The sequence below is a fragment of the Crinia signifera genome, chromosome 4 (genome assembly GCF_055691185.1).
Source record: "Crinia signifera chromosome 4, ASM5569118v1, whole genome shotgun sequence".
Lineage (NCBI taxonomy): Eukaryota > Metazoa > Chordata > Amphibia > Anura > Myobatrachidae > Crinia > Crinia signifera.
Window position 1 is genome coordinate 340,013,088 of NC_139220.1, and position 21,256 is coordinate 340,034,343.

The following is a 21,256-nucleotide window of genomic DNA, read 5'->3' on the forward strand; positions in this document are numbered from 1 at the left end:
TATTCTGTAGTTATACATTTATTTACTAGAAAAATCATTTTGTAACGTTATATCACAGCTGGATAAATGTAAAGCTCCCGGCAGGCCGTTATCTTGGCCAGAAGTAACATTTGTCCACCAGAGAGATCGGATCTCCTGGTCTGAGTATTGAGATGTTTTCCCTTCTAGGTCCGGTCAATGACGTCTCCGTCTCAGTAGATGATTTCCCGCTTACACTGAGAAGATGTCTCTCTGGGATAGGATCTGGGGACATCTGATTTCCATGGTTTATTCCTGATCATTCTCCTCTATACAAGAATAGAGTGTGCAAGAATACTGTGTGTCTTCCTGCAGAACAAGCAGTGCGTAAGCTGGGTAGTAATATTCTGCAGAATGAAGTCTATGGTCAGGCTTAGGCCTTCTCACAGATCCATCTCACAGAGGTAGAAGTACCGCCTGGAGCAGTGGTCATCGTTCCATTTCCCATTATTATGAAGATGTGCGCAATCTTCTCCTCCTCCAAGATTATGACCAATAAAATCATCGGGCTGCCCTGGAATCCAGTTCCTGTACAACACATAAATATGCACAATTATCAGGTTGTTTAAACGTGAAACACGCTGGTGTATTCAGTATGGTCGGTGTCCTGAACTTGTGATTATATCAGGAAGCTAAATTATGTGAAAATACTGTAAGTGTTGTGGGATTTGAGGTGGATAAAAGAGGACAATAGGGAGTAATAAACAATGAGGCCACTTTATACTTACTTTGGGGCAGAGTCGTATTTGGTTCCATCCACCCACTTCCAATCACCCATCATGTCATGGAGACCAATCCAGGTGTACTTCCCCTTTGTCATTCCAAACACAAACTTCTACAGGAGAGAGAAGGAGAAACACTTATACAGTACCCAGCTGTAACCCAGCAGCAAATGCTTACACTACAGGGAGCTCTGAGACCAGGAACCTCTGCAGGATGGAGAAGGAGAAACACTGATACCCAGCAGCAAAGGCTTACACTACAGGGAGGGAGGAGACCAGGAACCTCTACAGGACAGAGAAGGAGAAACTCTTATACCCAGCAGCAAAAGCTTACACTACAGGGAGGGAGGAGACTAGGAACCACTGCAGGACGGAGAAGGAGAAACACTTATTCCAAGCTATAACACAGCAGCAAAGGCTTACACTACAGGGAGCTCTGAGACCAGAAACCTCTGCAGGAAGGAGAAGGAGAAACACTTATACCCAGCAGCAAAGGCTTACACTACAGGGAGCTCTGAGACCAGGAACCTCTGCAGGACGGAGAAGGAGAAACACTTATACCCAGATGTAACCCAGCAGCAAAGGCTTACACTACAGGGAGCTCTGAGACCAGGAACCTCTGCAGGACGGAGAAGGAGAAACACTGATACCCAGCAGCAAAGGCTTACACTACAGGGAGGGAGGAGACCAGGAACCTCTGCAGGACAGAGAGGAGAAACACTTATACCCAGATGTAACCCAGCAGCAAAGGCTTACACTACAGGGAGCTCTGAGACCAGGAACCTCTGGAGGACGGAGAAGGAGAAACACTTATACCCAGATGTAACCCAGCAGCAAAGTCTTACACTACAGGGAGGGCAGAGACCAGGAACCTCTGCAGGACGGAGAAGGAGAAACACTTATACCCAGCACCAAAGGCTTACACAACAGGGAGCTCTGAGACTAGGAACCTCTGCAGGACGGAGAAGGAGAAACATTGATACCCAGCTGTAACCCAGCAGCAAAGGCTTACACTACAGGAAGCTCTGAGACCAGGAACCTCTGCAGGACAGAGAAGGAGAAAAACTTATACCCAGCAGCAAACTCTTACACTACAGGGAGCTCTGAGACCAGAAACCTCTGCAGGATGGAGAAGGAAAAACACTTATACCCAGCTGTAACCCAGCAGCAAAGGCTTACACTACAGGGAGGGCAGAGACCAGGAACCTCTGCAGGACGGAGAAGGAGAAACACTGATACCCAGCTGTAACCCAGCAGCAAAGGCTTACACTACAGGGAGGGAGGAGACCAGGAACCTCTGCAGGACGGAGAAGGAGAAAAACTGATACCCAGCAGCAAAGGCTTACACTACAGGGAGCTCTGAGACCAGGAACCTCTGCAGGGCGGAGAAGGAGAAACACTGATACCCAGCTGAAACCCAGCAGCAAAGGCTTACACTACAGGGAGCTCTGAGACCAGGAACCTCTGCAGGACGGAGAAGGAGAAACATTGATTCACAGCTGTAACCCAGCAGCAAAGGCTTACACTACAGGGAGGGCAGAGACCAGGAACCTCTGCAGGACGGAGAAGGAGAAACTCTTATACCCAGCAGCAAAGGCTTACACTACAGGGAGGGAGGAGACCAGGAACCTCTACAGGACAGAGAAGGAGAAACTCTTATACCCAGCAGCAAAGGCTTACACTACAGGGAGGGAGGAGACCAGGAACCTCTACAGGACAGAGAAGGAGAAACTCTTATACCCAGCAGCAAAAGCTTACACTACAGGGAGGGAGGAGACTAGGAACCACTGCAGGACGGAGAAGGAGAAACACTTATTCCAAGCTATAACACAGCAGCAAAGGCTTACACTACAGGGAGCTCTGAGACCAGAAACCTCTGCAGGAAGGAGAAGGAGAAACACTTATACCCAGCAGCAAAGGCTTACACTACAGGGAGCTCTGAGACCAGGAACCTCTGCAGGACGGAGAAGGAGAAACACTTATACCCAGATGTAACCCAGCAGCAAAGGCTTACACTACAGGGAGCTCTGAGACCAGGAACCTCTGCAGGACGGAGAAGGAGAAACACTGATACCCAGCAGCAAAGGCTTACACTACAGGGAGGGAGGAGACCAGGAACCTCTGCAGGACAGAGAGGAGAAACACTTATACCCAGATGTAACCCAGCAGCAAAGGCTTACACTACAGGGAGCTCTGAGACCAGGAACCTCTGGAGGACGGAGAAGGAGAAACACTTATACCCAGATGTAACCCAGCAGCAAAGGCTTACACTACAGGGAGGGCAGAGACCAGGAACCTCTGCAGGACGGAGAAGGAGAAACACTTATACCCAGCACCAAAGGCTTACACAACAGGGAGCTCTGAGACTAGGAACCTCTGCAGGACGGAGAAGGAGAAACATTGATACCCAGCTGTAACCCAGCAGCAAAGGCTTACACTACAGGGAGCTCTGAGACCAGGAACCTCTGCAGGACAGAGAAGGAGAAACACTTATACCCAGCAGCAAACTCTTACACTACAGGGAGCTCTGAGACCAGGAACCTCTGCAGGATGGAGAAGGAAAAACACTTATACCCAGCTGTAACCCAGCAGCAAAGGCTTACACTACAGGGAGGGCAGAGACCAGGAACCTCTGCAGGACGGAGAAGGAGAAACACTGATACCCAGCTGTAACCCAGCAGCAAAGGCTTACACTACAGGGAGGGAGGAGACCAGGAACCTCTGCAGGACGGAGAAGGAGAAAAACTGATACCCAGCAGCAAAGGCTTACACTACAGGGAGCTCTGAGACCAGGAACCTCTGCAGGGTGGAGAAGGAGAAACACTGATACCCAGCTGAAACCCAGCAGCAAAGGCTTACACTACAGGGAGCTCTGAGACCAGGAACCTCTGCAGGACGGAGAAGGAGAAACATTGATTCACAGCTGTAACCCAGCAGCAAAGGCTTACACTACAGGGAGCTCTGAGACCAGGAACCTCTGCAGGAAGGAGGAGAAACACTTATACCCAGCAGCAAAGGCTTACACTACAGGAAGGGAGGAGACCAGGAACCTTTACAGGACAGAGAAGGAGAAACTCTTATACCCAGCAGCAAAAGCTTACACTACAGGGAGGGAGGAGACCAGGAACCTCTGCAGGACGGAGAAGGAGAAACACTTATTCCCAGCTATAACCCAGCAGCAAAGTCTTACACTACAGGGAGCTCTGAGACCAGGAACCTCTGCAGGAAGGAGAAGGAGAAACACTTATACCCAGCAGCAAAGGCTTACACTACAGGTAGCGAGGAGACCAGGAACCTCTACAGGACAGAGAAGGAGAAACTCTTATACCCAGCAGCAAAAGCTCACACTACAGGGAGGGAGGAGTCCAGGAACCTCTGCAGGACGGAGAAGGAAAAACACTTATTCCCAGCTATAACCCAGCAGCAAAGGCTTACACTACAGGGAGCTCTGAGACCAGGAACCTCTGCAGGAAGGAGAAGGAGAAACACTGATACCCAGCAGCAAAGGCTTACACTACAGGGAGCTCTGAGACCAGGAACCTCTGCAGGACAGAGAGGAGAAACGTTTATACCCAGATGTAACCCAGCAGCAAAGGCTTACACTACAGGGAGCTCTGAGACCAGGAACCTCTGGTGGACGGAGAAGGAGAAACACTTATACCCAGATGTAACCCAGCAGCAAAGGCTTACACTACAGGGAGCTCTGAGACCAGGAACCTCTGCAGGACGGAGAAGGAGAAACACTGATACCCAGATGTAACCCAGCAGCAAAGGCTTACACCACAGGGAGCTCTGAGACCAGGAACCTCTGCAGGACGGAGAAGGAGAAACACTTATACCCAGATATAACCCAGCAGCAAAGGCTTACACCACAGGGAGCTCTGAGACCAGGAACCTCTGCAGGACGGAGAAGGAGAAACACTTATATCCAGATGTAACCCAGCAGCAAAGGCTTACACTACAGGGTGGGCGGAGACCAGGAACCTCTGCAGGACGGAGAAGGAGAAACACTTATACCCAGATGTAACCCAGCAGCAAAGGCTTACACTACAGGGAGGGCAGAGACCAGGAACCTCTGCAGGACGGAGAAGGAGAAACACTTATACCCAGCTGTAACCCAGCAGCAAAGGCTTACACTACAGGGAGCTCTGAGACCAGGAACCTCTGCAGGACGGAGAAGGAGAAACACTGATACCCAGATGTAACCTAGCAGCGAAGGCTTACACTACAGGGAGCTCTGAGACCAGGAACCTCTGCAGGACAGAGAAGGAGAAACACTTATACCCAGCAGCAAACTCTTACACTACAGGGAGGGCAGAGACCAAGAACCTCTGCAGGATGGAGAAGGAAAAACACTTATACCCAGCTGTAACCCATCAGCAAAGGCTTACACTACAGGGAGGGCAGAGACCAGGAACCTCTGCAGGACGGAGAAGGAGAAACACTGATACCCAGCTGTAACCCAGCAGCAAAGGCTTACACTACAGGGAGGGAGGAGACCAGGAACCTCTGCAGGACGGAGAAGGAGAAAAACTGATACCCAGCAGCAAAGGCTTACACTACAGGGAGCTCTGAGTCTAGGAACCTCTGCAGGACGGAGAAGGAGAAACACTTATACCCAGCAGCAAAGGCTTACACTACAGGGAGGGAGGAGACCAGGAATCTCTGCAGGACGGAGAAGGAGAAACACTTATACCCAGCTATAACCCAGCAGCAAAGGCTTACACTACAGGGAGCTCTGAGACCAGGAACCTCTGCATGGCGGAGAAGGAGAAACACTTATACCCAGCAGCAAATGCTTACACTACATGGAGGGAGGAGACCAGGAACCTCTGCAGGATGGAGAAGGAGAAACACTTATACCCAGCAGCAAAAGCTTACACTACAGGGAGGGAGGAGACCATGAACCTCTGCAGGACAGAGAAGGAGAAACACTTATTCCCAGCAGCAAAGGCTTACACTACAGGGAAGGCAGAGACTAGGAACCTTTGCAGGACAGAAAAGGAGAAACACTTATACCCAGCTGTAACCCAGCAGCAAAGGCTTACACTACAGGGAGCTCTGAGACCAGGAACCTCTGCATGGAGGAGAAGGAGAAACTCTTATACCAAGCATCAAAGGCTTACACTACAGGGAGGGAGGAGACCAGGAACCTCTGCAGGATGGAGAAGGAGAAACACATACCCAGCTATAACCCAGCACCAAAGGCTTACACCACAGGGAGCTCTGAGACCAGGAACCTCTGCAGGACGGAGAAGGAGAAACACTGATACCCAGCAGCAAAGGCTTACACTACAGGGAGCTCTGAGACCAGGAACCTCTGCAGGACGGAGAAGGAGAAACACTTATACCCAGCAGCAAAGGCTTACACTACAGGGAGGGAGGAGACCAGGAACCTCTGCAGGACAGAGAAGGAGAAACACTTATACCCAGCAGCAAAAGCTTACACTACAGGGAGGGAGGAGACCAGGAACCTCTGCAGGACGGAGAAGGAGAAACACTTATACCCAGCAGCAAAGGCTTACACTACAGGGAGGGAGGAGACCAGGAACCTCTGCAGGACGGAGAAGGAGAAACACTTATACCCAGCTGCATTGGCTTACACTACAGGGAGCTCTGAGACCAGGAACCTCTGCAGGACGGAGAAGTAGAAACACTGATACCCAGCTGTAACCCAGCAGCAAAGGCTTACACCACAGGGAGGGTGGAGAAAAGATTTGGAAATATTGGAGAATAACATCTTTTTACTTCAGTGTAACACAGCTGTGGAACCTGTAACTACTAGATAATACTGTACTGGTAAGAACAGCCACCTACAGTACAGTATGTGGTACTGTATGTCCTGCTCATCTGAAACACCCAAACTTTGAATTACTACCTCAAAACCCTACTCAATTACACAGTTAGTAATGGGGACGTTGGGAGGGATGAGGCTCTAGATCAGTGATTTTCAACATTTTTACCTTGCGGCACACTAAATAAGATTTTAAATTGCCAAGGCACACCATGAGATCCCCACAGGGCAAAACACATTGGAAAACAAAAAAAAACTATTGGCCCCCCATATACTGAAACGGGATGCGGTCATTCGTCAGACTGCATTTAGGTCTACAGTCATTAGGTCGACCCCACTAGGTCGACTGGCAGGAAGGTCGACCTGACTTAAGGTCGACATGGGCCAAGGTCGACATGACTTAAGGTCGAATTTGCATAAAGGTCGACATGAGGAAGGTCGACTGGTCATAAGGTCGACATGGGTTTTTCACTGTTTTTTGAGCCGACAGGCGGTATTTCATGCCCTACCATCCACTAGGGTGTGGTGGGAGAATAAAATAGTGTGCCGAGCGCAGCGAGGCACCGTGCCCGAAGCATTGCGAGCGAAGCGAGCGATGCAAGGGTCCGATTCTCATTGCCAACTGTGTCCATGTCGACTGTGTCGACATTCGGATAAAAAAACAGTGAAAAACCCATGTCGACCTTATGACCAGTCGACCTTCCTCATGTCGACCTTTATGCAAATTCGACCTTAAGTCATGTCGACCTTGGCCCATGTCGACCTTAAGTCAGGTCGACCTTCCTGCCAGTCGACCTAGTGGGGTCGACCTAATGACTGTAGACCTAAATGCAGTCTGACGAATGATCCCATTCCACTGAAACAAGCACACTGGTCCCCACAGGTAATAACAATAAAATGCATTGGCCCTTTACATGAACAGAAGAGACCAGTAAATAACAGTTGAACTGGTGGTGGCTGTAAACTGGTTTCCGCATCTCTAGATCTGGGGGCACACTTGGGAACAGCTCAGGGCACACTAGTGTACCACGGCACAGTGGTTGGAAAACACTGGTCTGGATAAAGGGACCTCTTAGGTTTTGGTCATGTTGAGTTTCAGAAAGCATAACTACAGTACATCCAGGAGGAGATGGCAGTGAGGCAAATGGGAACCTGGAGAGATGATGGAGGAGGAGAAATCAGGAGGTGAGTGATAGAGATGAGGGTTGTTGGCAGAGGTAATACTGGTGGTCAAATAAAATCTTGATTTCATCCAGAGAGGATGTGTACAGCCAAAAGAGCAGAGAGCCAAGGACATAACATTGGGGCTTATAAAGGGCAGGATGGATGGGGGAGGTGAAACTAGTGGTAAATACAAAGAAGTAGCAGTTGGTAAGGTTGGAGGTGAACCATGAAAGGAATGTGTCTGAGGCGCCAATGGTCTGGAGGAGGATGCATGGTGTTGAAGGACACAGAGTTGTGACTTATGGCTCCCTAAGCTACGGCTGTTGTGATGTGAGTTGGAATGGTAGTGTAGATGTGGCCAGAGTACAGCACAAGTATAGCGTGGCTCCTCTGAAAGGCCCAAGCCTGGGAGATAAATACCGGCTCCATCCAGCCTCTCTCGCACACAGAAATATGGCACTGTCCTCAAACATAAGCTAAACTCGGTGGCACCACAAGTATAATAGATAGGATCACAAACCTGCTCTTCATCACTATTAATGACAACCAAATGGGACTCTTTCTCCACACAGGTCTTTTCAGAATCATTCCAGGGTTTCCCCTCAATGGAGAGGAAGTAGCAGCTGAGCTGAAACTTAGACCAAGCTGCAGGACATGTCTCTTCCTTTGAACCTATTAATAAAAAAAACAAAAAAAAAACATGGCAACCTGAGGATGATACATGCGGGTTATAAAGAAGACAAAAGATGGTGACCGGGGACAGGACATGTAGGACATACAGAAAACAGGAGATGGTGTCCAGGGTACAGCACACCTGGGAGATACAGGAGACAATGTATGGTGACTAGGGAGATACAGAAGACAGGAGATGGTGACCAGGGGACAGCAAACATGGGAGATACACGAGACGGGGGATGGTGACCAGGGGACAGCTCATGTGGGAGATACAGAAGACAGGAGATGGTGACCAGGGGACAGCGCACCTGGGAGATACATGATATGGTGACCAGGGGACAATGTATGGTGACTAGGGAGATACAGAAGACAGGTCACCAGGGGACAGCTCATGTGGGAGATACAGAACACAGGAGATGGTGACCAGGGGACAGCTCATGTGGGAGATACAGAACACAGGAGATGGTGACCAGGTGACAGCAAACATGGGAGATACATGAGACAGGTCACCAGGGGACAGCTCATGTGGGAGATACAGAAGACAGGAGATGGTGACCAGGGGACAGTACACATGGGAGATACAGAAGACAGGAGATGGTGACCAGGGGACAGTACATGTGGGAGATACAGAAGACAGGAGATGGTGACCAGGGGACAGTACACATGGGAGATACAGGAGACAGGTCACCAGGGGACAGCTCATGTGGGAGATACAGAACACAGGAGATGGTGACCAGGGGACAGCAAACATGGGAGATACATGAGACAGGTCACCAGGCGACAGCACATGTGGGAGATACAGAAGACAGGAGATGGTGACCAGGGGACAGTACACATGGGAGATACATGAGACAGGTCACAAGGGGACAGCTCATGTGGGAGATACAGAAGACAAGAGACAGGTCACCAGTGGACAGTACATGTGGGAGATACACGAGACAGGGGATGGTGACCAGGGGACAGTACATGTGGGAGATACAGAACACAGGAGATGGTGACCAGGGGACAGCTCATGTGGGAGATACAGAACACAGGAGATGGTGACCAGGGGACAGCAAACATGGGAGATACAGGAGATGGTGACCAGGGGACAGCAAACATGGGAGATACAGGAGATGGTGACCAGGGGACAGCTCATGTGGGAGATACAGAAGACAGGAGATGGTGACCAGGGGACAGTACACATGGGAGATACGAGATGGGGTGGTCACCAGGGGACAGCTCATGTGGGAGATACAGAAAATAGGAGATGGTGACCAGTGGACAGTACATGTGGGAGATACAGAACACAGGAGATGGTCACCAGGGGACAGAAAACATGGGAGATACACGAGACAGGGGATGGTGACCAGGGGGCAGCACACATGAGAGATACAGAAGACAGGAGATGGCAAACAGGCGACAGCACATGTGGGGGATACTGAAGACAGGAGATGGCGATAAATAAGGAGATAAATCTGGGTTGCCGACCCTCCCGGAATTTGCGGGAGTCTCCCGAAAATCGGGTCCTTCCTCCCGGCCCCCGGAAGGGTGGGCAACCCTCCCGGAACCAGGGGGACCCCCACTGAGCCCCCCGATCGCGGCATTTATATGCCGCAATCCGCTGGTCTCAGGGGAGGGGGCGGAGCTAAAACGGCACAATCGTGACGTTTTAGCCCCACCCCCTCCATGGATATCAGCTATTTCTGCTATTTGATGTAATGGGGGCGGGGCTTAATGACGTCACAGTTAAGCCCCGCCCCCAAAACTCGTAATGCAAGATTCCTCTCCGGGCTTCTCCCAGAGAGGATTTTTTTAAAGTCGGCAACCCTGAGATAAATAAGTTAGGAGAAGTGCAATAGGGTTTGTATAAAAAATCAAATGTGCCCTTCCCAGCAGCCTATTTCCTCCCTCCTGCTAGTACAATCCTCTAGCTGTATATTATGGAGGCAAAAAAAGGGGTGTGGATGGGAATCACAGGCGCTAGGTCTGGTATTCAGAAAAAAATAAATTTGTATTCCAAATGAAAGTTGAAAAATACATATACTTGTTATTAATATCACAAGTATAGACAGTCCTGAATATGCAACAAAGTTTAAAAATCCAGGAAAAAAGAGATTGGTGTCTCCTAAAAAAGAAACTGTTTTTTTAAGAGAAAAAATAGCGCAATCCTGATACAAGTGATAAAAGTTCCGTTTTGGCTCAATATGTCAGTATAAGAGCTTGTTAGTTGTATTGCAAATGGAGAGATATACACGGGGTGGGAAAGAGAGTGAACAGTTCGTACCTCCACTCCCGTGTTCTTCTGTTCCTGATCGTAGTATGGTTATTTTCTGCAGTGGAGAAAGTGGAGGCTTGCAGGCTGTACTTATTCAGGATACACTTGACAGCTCCGTCATCTTTAGGACATTTTCTTTGAATAAAAAGGCTTCTGTTGGAGATTAAAAGATAGGGTGACCACATCCACCCGCTGCCGCCAACGCGTTTCAATCCTTCTAGGGATCTTTTTCAAGGCACAGGTGAAGGTGGTCACGTGGTCACCTTATATGTAAAAATGTTATTGATCATACATGTTCCTACAAGGATTCTTTACTATGTAGGTTACTGGGTTATCTTAAAGGGAAACACACTCTAATCCCGAAAAATATTATAAAAAAAGACCACTTCTATTTGTAATGGTATACTTTTATGTTTATAGGTAATATACTTTTACGCTTTGTGTCCCATATATTTTTTAAAAAGGGGGGAAATGCTTTTAGATCAACCATTTAAGCTCGAAGTCCCCATTGAGTCCTTGGGGACTTAGAGTTTTCAATTCGTATATCCAGCGAATTTCTGCCTGGCAGGCTACTTCTATGTTCTTCTTTCGCCAATTGCCTCTCACCTATAACTTTAAAGCTTATTATGTCATTGGTGCAACATTGATGGGTTTGTTTAAAATGTGCCGACATACAATGGTTCTCTAGACCATTTTTGATATTGCGAAAATGTTCGCCTAAGCAAACTTTCAGGGGTCTGCTTGTTTTCCCAATATACTGTTTTTCACATTTACACTATTAAGTATATTACATTTTTACTGTTGCAAGTGGCACAACTTGTGATTTTATACTCTTTTTTTTTTAGTGCTGCGGGATTTGAACGTTGTGATCTTGCTACCTTCTTTGGTAGTGCAATTTCTACAGGCTATACACAGACCGCAGCGATAAAATCCCTTTGATTTGACGCTGGGGCTCGTGTTTATAGGTGTTATAGCACTTTTTACTAGGTGTTTGCTCAAATTAGGAGCCTTTTTGTATATCATTACTGGTTTTTCCGGCAAGATTTTCTGTAGTACTGGATCTGACTTCAGTACTTTCCAGTGTGCATTGACGATTTTTTCTATATTCTTATATTTATCATTGAATGTTGTTATGAATGAACATGAAAAATCTTGTTTGTCCCCTTCTACATTTTTTGCTCTTCCTTTCAAAAGATCCTGTCTTTCTGTTTGTTGGACCTTTTCCAAGGCGCGATTTAGATTTTCTTCCCTGTAGCCTTTGTCGGTGAACTTTCTTTTCATGTGAACCACCTGATTTTCATAGGTTTCTTTGGTGGAACAATTGCTCTTTACCCTTTGAAATTGGCTAGCTGGAATGGATGACAACCACCTTGGATGGTGGTTACTGTCTTCTTCTAATTAATGAATTGGTGTCAGTAGGTTTTTGGTATTTTTTTGTGAGGAGTTTTCCACCATCAATATAAACTGTCAGGTCAAGAAAATTTACTGTACTACTACTGACATCGAATGTTAATTTGATGCCATAGTCGTTGCAATTGAGGTGATCCAAAAACACCATTAGACTTTCCTCACCTCCTCGCCAGACCAGTATGACGTCATCTATATAGCGATGGTATGACACGAAACCCGCACCGAGCCTGCTCCAAATGTAGGATTCCTCCCAATAATTCATGAAATTGACCACAAAGCTCGGTGCGAATTTCGTGCCCATCGCGGTCCCTGACCGCTGCAGGAAGAATTCACTTCCAAAGTAAAAGTAGTTATTTTTTAAAATAAACTCTATCCCTTCCAAGATGAATTCCTGGGTACTTATGGGCATATTTTCCTGCATCAGATAGAATTTTACTGCTTCGATACCTTTTTCATGGTCTATTATTGTATAAAGAGACCCTACATCACCCGTAGCCAAAAGGTCATCTTCTTCCCACTTTACTTTTTCCAATTCCAATAGGGTTTGTGTGGTGTCTTTCAAAAAAGATCTACCCTTTTGGGCAATAGGCTGTAGGAAGAAGTCTATCATCTGAGATAGATTGGAAGTTATAGACCCTATCCCTACAACAGTGGGTCTTAGGGGGGGATCTTCAGTGTTTTTGTGCACCTTTGGAAGCCCGTAAATAACAGGTATTGTCGGGTCATCAATTTTTAGGAAGTCCTTTTCCTTTTCGGTTATTGTCCCCTTGGAAAATAATTTGTCGACAAAGATAAACAGATTTTTCTTAAAGTTCTCTGTTGGATCTTTCCGTAGAGGAATATATGTATCAGTATCCTTTAATAATTCGAAGACCTTGTCTTCATATTTTTTGGTGTCCATCACCACTATCCTGCCGCCTTTGTCGGCGGGCTTAATGGTGAGGGAATCATTCTCCTTCAGGGACTTCAAGGCATTTCTTTCAGCCTTCGTCATATTGCTTTTGCTAACATCCTTTGAGGCATTCCACAGTTTTTCAACATCCCTTGTAACTAGTTTCCCAAAAGTCTCTAGAAAACATCCTCTACTATGAGTTGGGTTAAAGGTTGATTTTTTCTTGAAAGCCCTTCTCCCCTCATTTTCATCCGGATCTGTCCATATGGGCTCGCTATTTTCCTTCTCTTTGTAGACAAACTTTTTCAGGGAAATTTTTCGCAGAAACTTTTGAGTATCAACATATAGGTCAAAAGACTTGGGGTTGTTTGAGGGGGCAAACTTCAAGCCCTTGCTCAATACTTGGTTCTCCATATTTGATAGGGTGTGTGCACTTAGATTTAATATTTTCGTGTCTTCATAAGTGGTAGCCTCCTGTTTTCGATAAATTTGTATCATTTTGCCATATGCTTTTAATCTGTTCTTACTTTTTTCTTTTTTGGATTCCGTCCCTCCTCTTTTTCATCTATATTTCTTCATGATGTTTTTTATGAGGAGACAGTTTTTACTGGTATTTAAAAGTCTCTTTCGTTTCTGTTCCTGCGTTTCCCTAAAAAATGGTTCCTAATGGATTGTTGTCCTTTGGAAGAGGGTAAGTTAGTGACGTTATTATCCCTTAGATGATCCCTTCTGTGGAGTGTATCATCTGAGCTGGAAGGGTTCCTGTTGTAAGTGTCCCGTTGGAAATGTTGCTGTCTATCCCTGGAAAAATGATCAAAGTTGATGTTCTGATGGAGTGTTTCCCTGGAATTGGGATAATTTCTCGTCCTGGGGGTATGATCATACTCGTTGGATCTTTGGTCCCTATTTGGGTCTTGATTCTGCCATCTATGATGATTGTCCTGCCCTCTAGTATGATATTGGTATCTTTCTTTCTCCAGTTATTCCGATCACTTCTTTTATTCCCAAAGGTATTTGTAGAGGGAGTATTCTGGATAGATCTTGATTCAATATTGGTAGTAATTTGTTCCATATTGTCTAGCTCAGATCTATTTGAGTTAGATGATGGCATTTTTGGATGGTATGTCCCCTGTTTAAGATCCTCCTTATCTTCTGAACATTTTCCTTTGTTTTTTTCTTATAATATCTCTTTCCAATTTGCATAATTTATCGGATATTTTTTTCTCCAGGTCCTTGCATTCCTGGGAGTCTTTAAAGCGACCTGCCAGACTACTGAGGGTGTTAATTTCCTTCTCTATGTTAATTAGCTCTTTTTTGCATTCTTCCACTATTAGTTTGATTAAGGCAAAGGAACATGTGTCCAAGATATTTAGCCATTCTTTTTTGAAGGTCTCTGAGTCAGTCCCAAAGGAGGGGAGTTTTTCCAGGCATAGACCTCGTGGTATTAGGTGCTCGGAGATATAGGTCTCCAAGGTTGCTGTTTCCCAGCATAGGTTGCACTCCTTGATGAGTCGTTTTTGAAGTTTCATCATAATACTTCCCACGTCTCCCTCAAAATCATTTTCGCTGAAGTGAGAGTTCTTGAAAGTATGTGGATGTGGAAGTATGTGGGTGTGGATGGGGAATCACAGGCGCTAGGTCTGGTATTCAGAAAAAAATTATTTTTGTATTCCAAATGAAAGTTGAAAAAAGACATATACTTGTTATTAATATCACAAGTATAGACAGTCCTTAATATGCAACAAAGTTTAAAAATCCAGAAAAAAGAGATTGGTGTCTCCTAAAAAAAGAAACTGTTTCTTTAAGAGAAAAAATAGCGCAATCCTGATACAAGTGATAAAAGTTCCGTTTTGGCTCAATATGTCAGTATAGGAGCTTGTTAGTTGTACTGCAAATGGAGAGATATACACGGGGTGGGAAAGAGAGTGAACAGTTCGTACCTCCACTCCCGTGTTCTTCTGTTCCTGATCGTAGTATGGTCATTTTCTGCAGGAAGGAGAGATGTCTCTTTCACCGCCGCAGCCGTGGACCCGGCTTCCAGCGGTAGTAGGAGATGTCCACTTCCCCGACTTGTAGTTAGGAACCCGCCTGTTGATCCACGGGCGATGAAACAAGCAGGTGTTCCGTTAGTGGAGGCTTGCAGGCTAGACTTATTCTGGATGCGTGTAACAGCTCCGGCATCAATAGGACATTTTCTTTGAATAAAAAGGCTTCTGTTGGAGTTTAAAAATTACACATCCACCCGCAGCCGCCAACGCGTTTCAATCCTTCTAGGGATCTTTTTCAAGGCACAGGTGAAGGTGGTCACGTGGTCACCTTATATGTAAAAATGTTATTGATTATACATGTTCCTACAAGGATTCTTTACTATGTAGGTTACTAGCGCCTGTGATCCCCCATCCACACCCCTTTTTTTGCCTCCAAGATAGGAGAAGTGACCAGGGGACAGCACATGTGGGAGATACAGAAGACAGGAGATGGTCACCAGGAGAGAGCACACATGGGAGATACAGAAAGCAAGAGATGGTGACCAGGAAACAGCACACGTAGTGTTGCACGCCGCCGTCCGAGCTGTAATGCACCTGGACGGACGGCGGATGCGGCGCAGTGTGACGTGGCCGGGGATGTTGCCGGGCAGCGTTCCAAGCCTCACTTTGACATGGAGCGTCGGGACGTTGCCAGGCAACGTCCTCGAGCTTCCGTCCGGCGGCCGCAGACGCGCACGCCTGATGTCAGTCAGGCGGCGCGAAAATCAAATAAATAGCCGGCGTCTGCTGGGCACAGACGCCGGTTATAGCTTTCAGCTTCCCAGAGCTATTGGCTTGCTGCCCAGCTTATGGTTAGCATGCTTCTCCGGTTCCCGGGGCTTCCTTGTCCTTGTGTCCTGCTTCAGCCAGTGTCCTGCTGCAACCAGTGTCCTGCTGCAACCAGTGTCCTGCTTCAGCCAGTGTCCAGCTTCAGCCAGTGTCCAGCTTCAGCCTGAGCCTGCGCTTGGCCCACATTCTCCATCAACTCGTGGGTCACGTAAGTGCTCCAGTGGAGCCTTGGTCTTTATATCTTTATCCAGTGGCCCGCCGTGGCCGTGCCCCTCCGTGGGCTCATTATTCTCTGTCCATCCGTATCCAGTGGCCCGCCGTGGCTGTGTCCCTCCGTGGGCTCATTATTCTCTGTCCATCCGTATCCAGTGGCCGTGTCCCTCCGTGGGCTCATTATTCTCTGTCCATCCGTATCCAGTGGCCCGCCATGGCCGTGTCCCTCCGTGGGCTCATTATTGTCTGTCCATCCGTATCCAGTGGCCCACCGTGGCCGTGTCCCTCCGTGGGCTCATTATTCTCTGTCCATCCGTATCCAGTGGCCCGCCGTGGCCGTGTCCCTCCATGGGCTCATTATTATCTTCACCAGTAATTATTCTGTTTCCCTGGTACTTCTCTCCCTTTAGTCATCTGTAGTATCTTTCAGGCAGGGAGTGTCCACCCTCGTTGTCCGTGCTTTGGGGAGTCGCCATCCCTGTGGTGTATCCTGCTGGGGACTCCTCTTCTGGTCTACTTGTGTCTGCGACTTGGTCGCATCCCGGTTTGGCCAGGTGCCGGCAGTCAGGGGTCAACTCTCAGCTAGGCCCGGTAGTTAGTGGTCCTCTTGGGTACCCTTTGGCGATCGTCTACCCCTTGTCTATTCCTAAGACCTAGCTGCATCGGGGTCGGAGCGGGCCTAACTCGCTCCTTCGGACGCGGCGGCCACCGGTGAAGCCTAGCCCTGCGGGCGTTTACCATCTGCCTCGGGGACTCAACAGAGTTAGTGTAGCATCCGCTGTGGCCGTCCTAACCGGCGGTCCCAGCTACGGGCTCACGCCTGACTTCCTGCCTTCATCTGCCAGCAGTCACTCCCTGAGCTCCAGTGGGAATCGTAACATTTAGGAGATATAGAAGATAAGAGATGGTGACCAGGGGACAGTACACGTAGGAGATACAGAAATCAAGAGATTGTATCAACGGTAGAACATGCAGAGGGGGTTTTATCAGGAGGGGGTAGAACATCAGAGAGAGATGAGGAATGAGACCGAGCAGAGAGAGACAGAGTTGAGGAATGAGACCGAGCAGAGAGAGATGGAGAGATGAGGAATGAGACCGAGCAGAGAGAGACAGAGAGATGACGAATGAGACAGAGAAGAGACCCTCACTGATAACACCCGGGCACGCCTCTGTATAACGCTGACCCTTCCACAGCTCTATGACATAATCAGGCTGATCGGGGCCGGTGCTGATGTCACATACCCTCCCTGATAACACCCGGGCACGCCTCTGTATAACGCTGGCCCTTCCACAGCTCTATGACCTAATCAGGCTGATCGGGGCCGGTGCTGATGTCACAGACCCTCCCTGATACCACCCGGGCACACCTCTGTATAACACTGGCCCTTCCACAGCTCTATGACATAATCAGGCTGATCGGGGCCGGCGCTGATGTCACATACCCTCCCTGATAACACCCGGGCACACCTCTGCGTAACACTGGCCCTTCCACAGCTCTATGACATAATCAGTCTGATCGGGGCCGGCGCTGATGTCACATACCCTCCCTGATAACACCCGGGCACACCTCTGCATAACGCTGGCCCTTCCACAGCTCTATGACATAATCAGTCTGATCGGGGCCGGTGCTGATGTCACAGACCCTCCCTGATAACACCCGGGCACGCCTCTGCGTAACACTGGCCCTTCCACAGCTCTATGACATAATCAGTCTGATCGGGGCCGGCGCTGATGTCACAGACCCTCCCTGATAACACCCGGGCACACCTCTGTATAACACTGGCCCTTCCACAGCTCTATGACATAATCAGGCTGATCGGAGCCGGTGCTGATGTCACAGACCCTCCCAGATAACACCTGAGCACGCCTCTGTATAACACTGGCACTTCCACAGCTCTATGACATAATCAGGCTGATCGGAGCCGGTGCTGATGTCACAGACCCTCCCAGATAACACCCGAGCACGCCTCTGTATAACACTGGCCCTTCCACAGCTCTATGACATAATCAGGCTGATCGGGGCTGGTGCTGATGTCACAGACCCTCCCTGATAACACCCGGGCACACCTCTGCGTAACACTGACCCTTCCACAGCTCTATGACATAATCAGTCTGATCGGAGCCGGTGCTGATGTCACAGACCCTCCCTGATACCACCCGGGCACGCCTCTGCGTAACACTGACCCTTCCACAGCTCTATGACATAATCAGGCTGATCGGGGCCGGTGCTGATGTTACATACCCTCCCTGATAACACCCGGGCCCGCCTCTGTGTAACACTGGCCAGTCCACAGCTCTATGACATAATCAGTCTGATGGGGGCCGGTGCTGATGTCACAGACCCTCCCTGATACCACCGGGCACGCCTCTGTATAACGCTGGCCCTTCCACAGCTCTATGACATAATCAGGCTGATCGGGGCCGGTACTGATGTCACAGACCCTCCCTGATAACACCCGGGTACGTCTCTGCATAATGCGGATCCTTCCACAGCTCTATGACATAATCAGGCTGATCGGGGCCGGCACTGATGTCACAGACCCTCCCTGATAACACCCGGGCACACCTCTGTATAACACTGGCCCTTCCACAGCTCTATGACATAATCAGGCTGATCTGGGCCGGCGCTGATGTCACAGACCCTCCCTGATACCACCCGGGCACACCTCTGTATAACACTGGCCCTTCCACAGCTCTATGACATAATCAGGCTGATCGGGGCCGGCGCTGATGTCACAGACCCTCCCTGATACCACCCGGGCACACCTCTGTATAACACTGACCCTTCCACAGCTCTATGACATAATCAGGCTGATCGGGGCCGGTGCTGATGTCACAGACCCTCCCTGATAACACCCGGGCACGCCTCTGTATAACACTGGCCCTTCCACAGCTCTATGACATAATCAGGCTGATCGGGGCCGGTGCTGATGTCACAGACCCTCCCTGATACCACCCGGGCACACCTCTGTATAACACTGGCTCTTCCACAGCTCTATGACATAATCAGGCTGATCGGGGCTGGTGCTGATGTCACAGACCCTCCCTGATACCACCCGGGCACGCCTCTGTATAACACTGGCCCTTCCACAGCTCTATGACATAATCAGGCTGATCGGGGCCGGCGCTGATGTCACAGACCCTCCCAGATAACACCCGAGCACGCTTCTGTATAACACTGGCCTTTCCACAGCTCTATGACATAATCAGGCTGATCGGGGCCGGCGCTGATGTCACAGACCCTCCCTGATAACACCCGGGCACACCTCTGTATAACACTGGCCCTTCCACAGCTCTATGACATAATCAGTCTGATCGGGGCCGGTGCTGATGTCACAGACCCTCCCTGATACCACCGGGCACGCCTCTGTATAACGCTGGCCCTTCCACAGCTCTATGACATAATCAGTCTGATCGGGGCCGGCGCTGATGTTACAGACCCTCCCTGATACCACCCGGGCACGCCTCTGCGTAACACTGACCCTTCCACAGCTCTATGACATAATCAGGCTGATCGGGGCCGGTGCTGATGTCACAGACCCTCCCTGATACCACCCGGGCACGCCTCTGTATAACGCTGGCCCTTCCACAGCTCTATGACATAATTAGGCTAATCGGGGCCAGTGCTGATGTCACAGACCCTCCCTGATACCACCCGGGCACGCCTCTGCGTAACACTGGCCCTTCCACAGCTCTATGACATAATCAGTCTGATCGGGGCCGGCGCTGATGTCACAGACCCTCCCTGATACCACCCGGGCACGCCTCTGTATAACACTGGCCCTTCCACAGCTCTATGACATAATCAGTCTGATCGGGGCCGGTGCTGATGTCACAGACCCTCCCTGATAACACCCGGGTACGCCTCTGGGTAACACTGACCCTTCCACAGCTCTATGACATAATCAGTCTGATCGGGGCCGGTGCTGATGTCACAGACCCTCCCTGATACCACCCGGGCACGCCTCTGCGTAACACTGACCCTTCCACAGCTCTATGACATAATCAGGCTGATCGGGGCCGGTGCTGATGTCACAGACCCTCCCTGATAACACCCGGGCACGCCTCTGCGTAACACTGACCCTTCCACAGCTCTATGACATAATTAGGCTGATCGGGGCCGGTGCTGATGTCACAGACCCTCCCTGATACCACCCTGGCACGCCTCTGTATAACGCTGGCCCTTCCACAGCTCTATGACATAATCAGGCTGATCGGGGCCGACGCTGATGTCACAGACCCTCCCTGATACCACCCGGGCACACCTCTGTATAACACTGGCCCTTCCACAGCTCTATGACATAATCAGGCTGATCGGGGCCGGTGCTGATGTCACAGACCCTCCCTGATACCACCCAGGCACACCTCTGCGTAACACTGGCCCTTCCACAGCTCTATGACATAATCAGTCTGATCGGGGCCGGCGCTGATGTTACAAACCCTCCCTGATACCACCCAGGCACGCCTCTGCGTAACACTGGCCCTTCCACAGCTCTATGACATAATCAGTCTGATCGGGGCCGGCGCTGATGTCACAGACCCTCCCTGATAACACCCGGGCACACCTCTGTATAACACTGGCCCTTCCACAGCTCTATGACATAATCAGGCTGATCGGAGCCGGTGCTGATGTCACAGACCCTCCCAGATAACACCCGAGCACGCCTCTGTATAACACTGGCACTTCCACAGCTCTATGACATAATCAGGCTGATCGGAGCCGGTGCTGATGTCACAGACCCTCCCAGATAACACCCGAGCACGCCTCTGTATAACACTGGCCCTTCCACAGCTCTATGACATAATCAGGCTGATCGGGGCTGGTGCTGATGTCACAGACCCTCCCTGATAACACCCGGGCACACCTCTGCGTAACACTGACCCTTCCACAGCTCTATGACATAATCAGTCTGATCGGAGCCGGTGCTGATGTCACAGACCCTCCCTGATACCACCCGGGCACGCCTCTGCGTAACACTGACCCTTCCACAGCTCTATGACATAATCAGGCTGATCGGGGCCGGTGCTGATGTTACATACCCTCCCTGATAACACCCGGGCCCGCCTCTGTGTAACACTGGCCAGTCCACAGCTCTATGACATAATCAGTCTGATGGGGGCCGGTGCTGATGTCACAGACCCTCCCTGATACCACCGGGCACGCCTCTGTATAACGCTGGCCCTTCCACAGCTCTATGACATAATCAGGCTGATCGGGGCCGGTACTGATGTCACAGACCCTCCCTGATAACACCCGGGTACGCCTCTGCATAATGCGGATCCTTCCACAGCTCT

The 21,256-nt window shown here is 49.4% G+C and overlaps 1 protein-coding gene across 1 annotated transcript in view; it reads right to left on the reverse strand.

Annotated features, from left to right (window-relative positions):
* Positions 1-2: 2 nt before the first annotated feature.
* The window catches only part of LOC146076068 (asialoglycoprotein receptor 1-like), a 93,432-nt gene continuing 72,178 nt past the window's right edge, over positions 3-21,256 (reverse strand). Inside the window, exons 7-9 of the mRNA XM_083185897.1 lie at positions 8,219-8,370; positions 747-853; positions 3-546 (exon numbers count right to left, since the gene is read on the reverse strand). Of these exons, the coding sequence (XP_083042023.1) occupies positions 402-546; positions 747-853; positions 8,219-8,370 (404 nt within the window). The 3' untranslated portion in view covers positions 3-401. The remainder of the gene's footprint in view (positions 547-746; positions 854-8,218; positions 8,371-21,256) is intronic.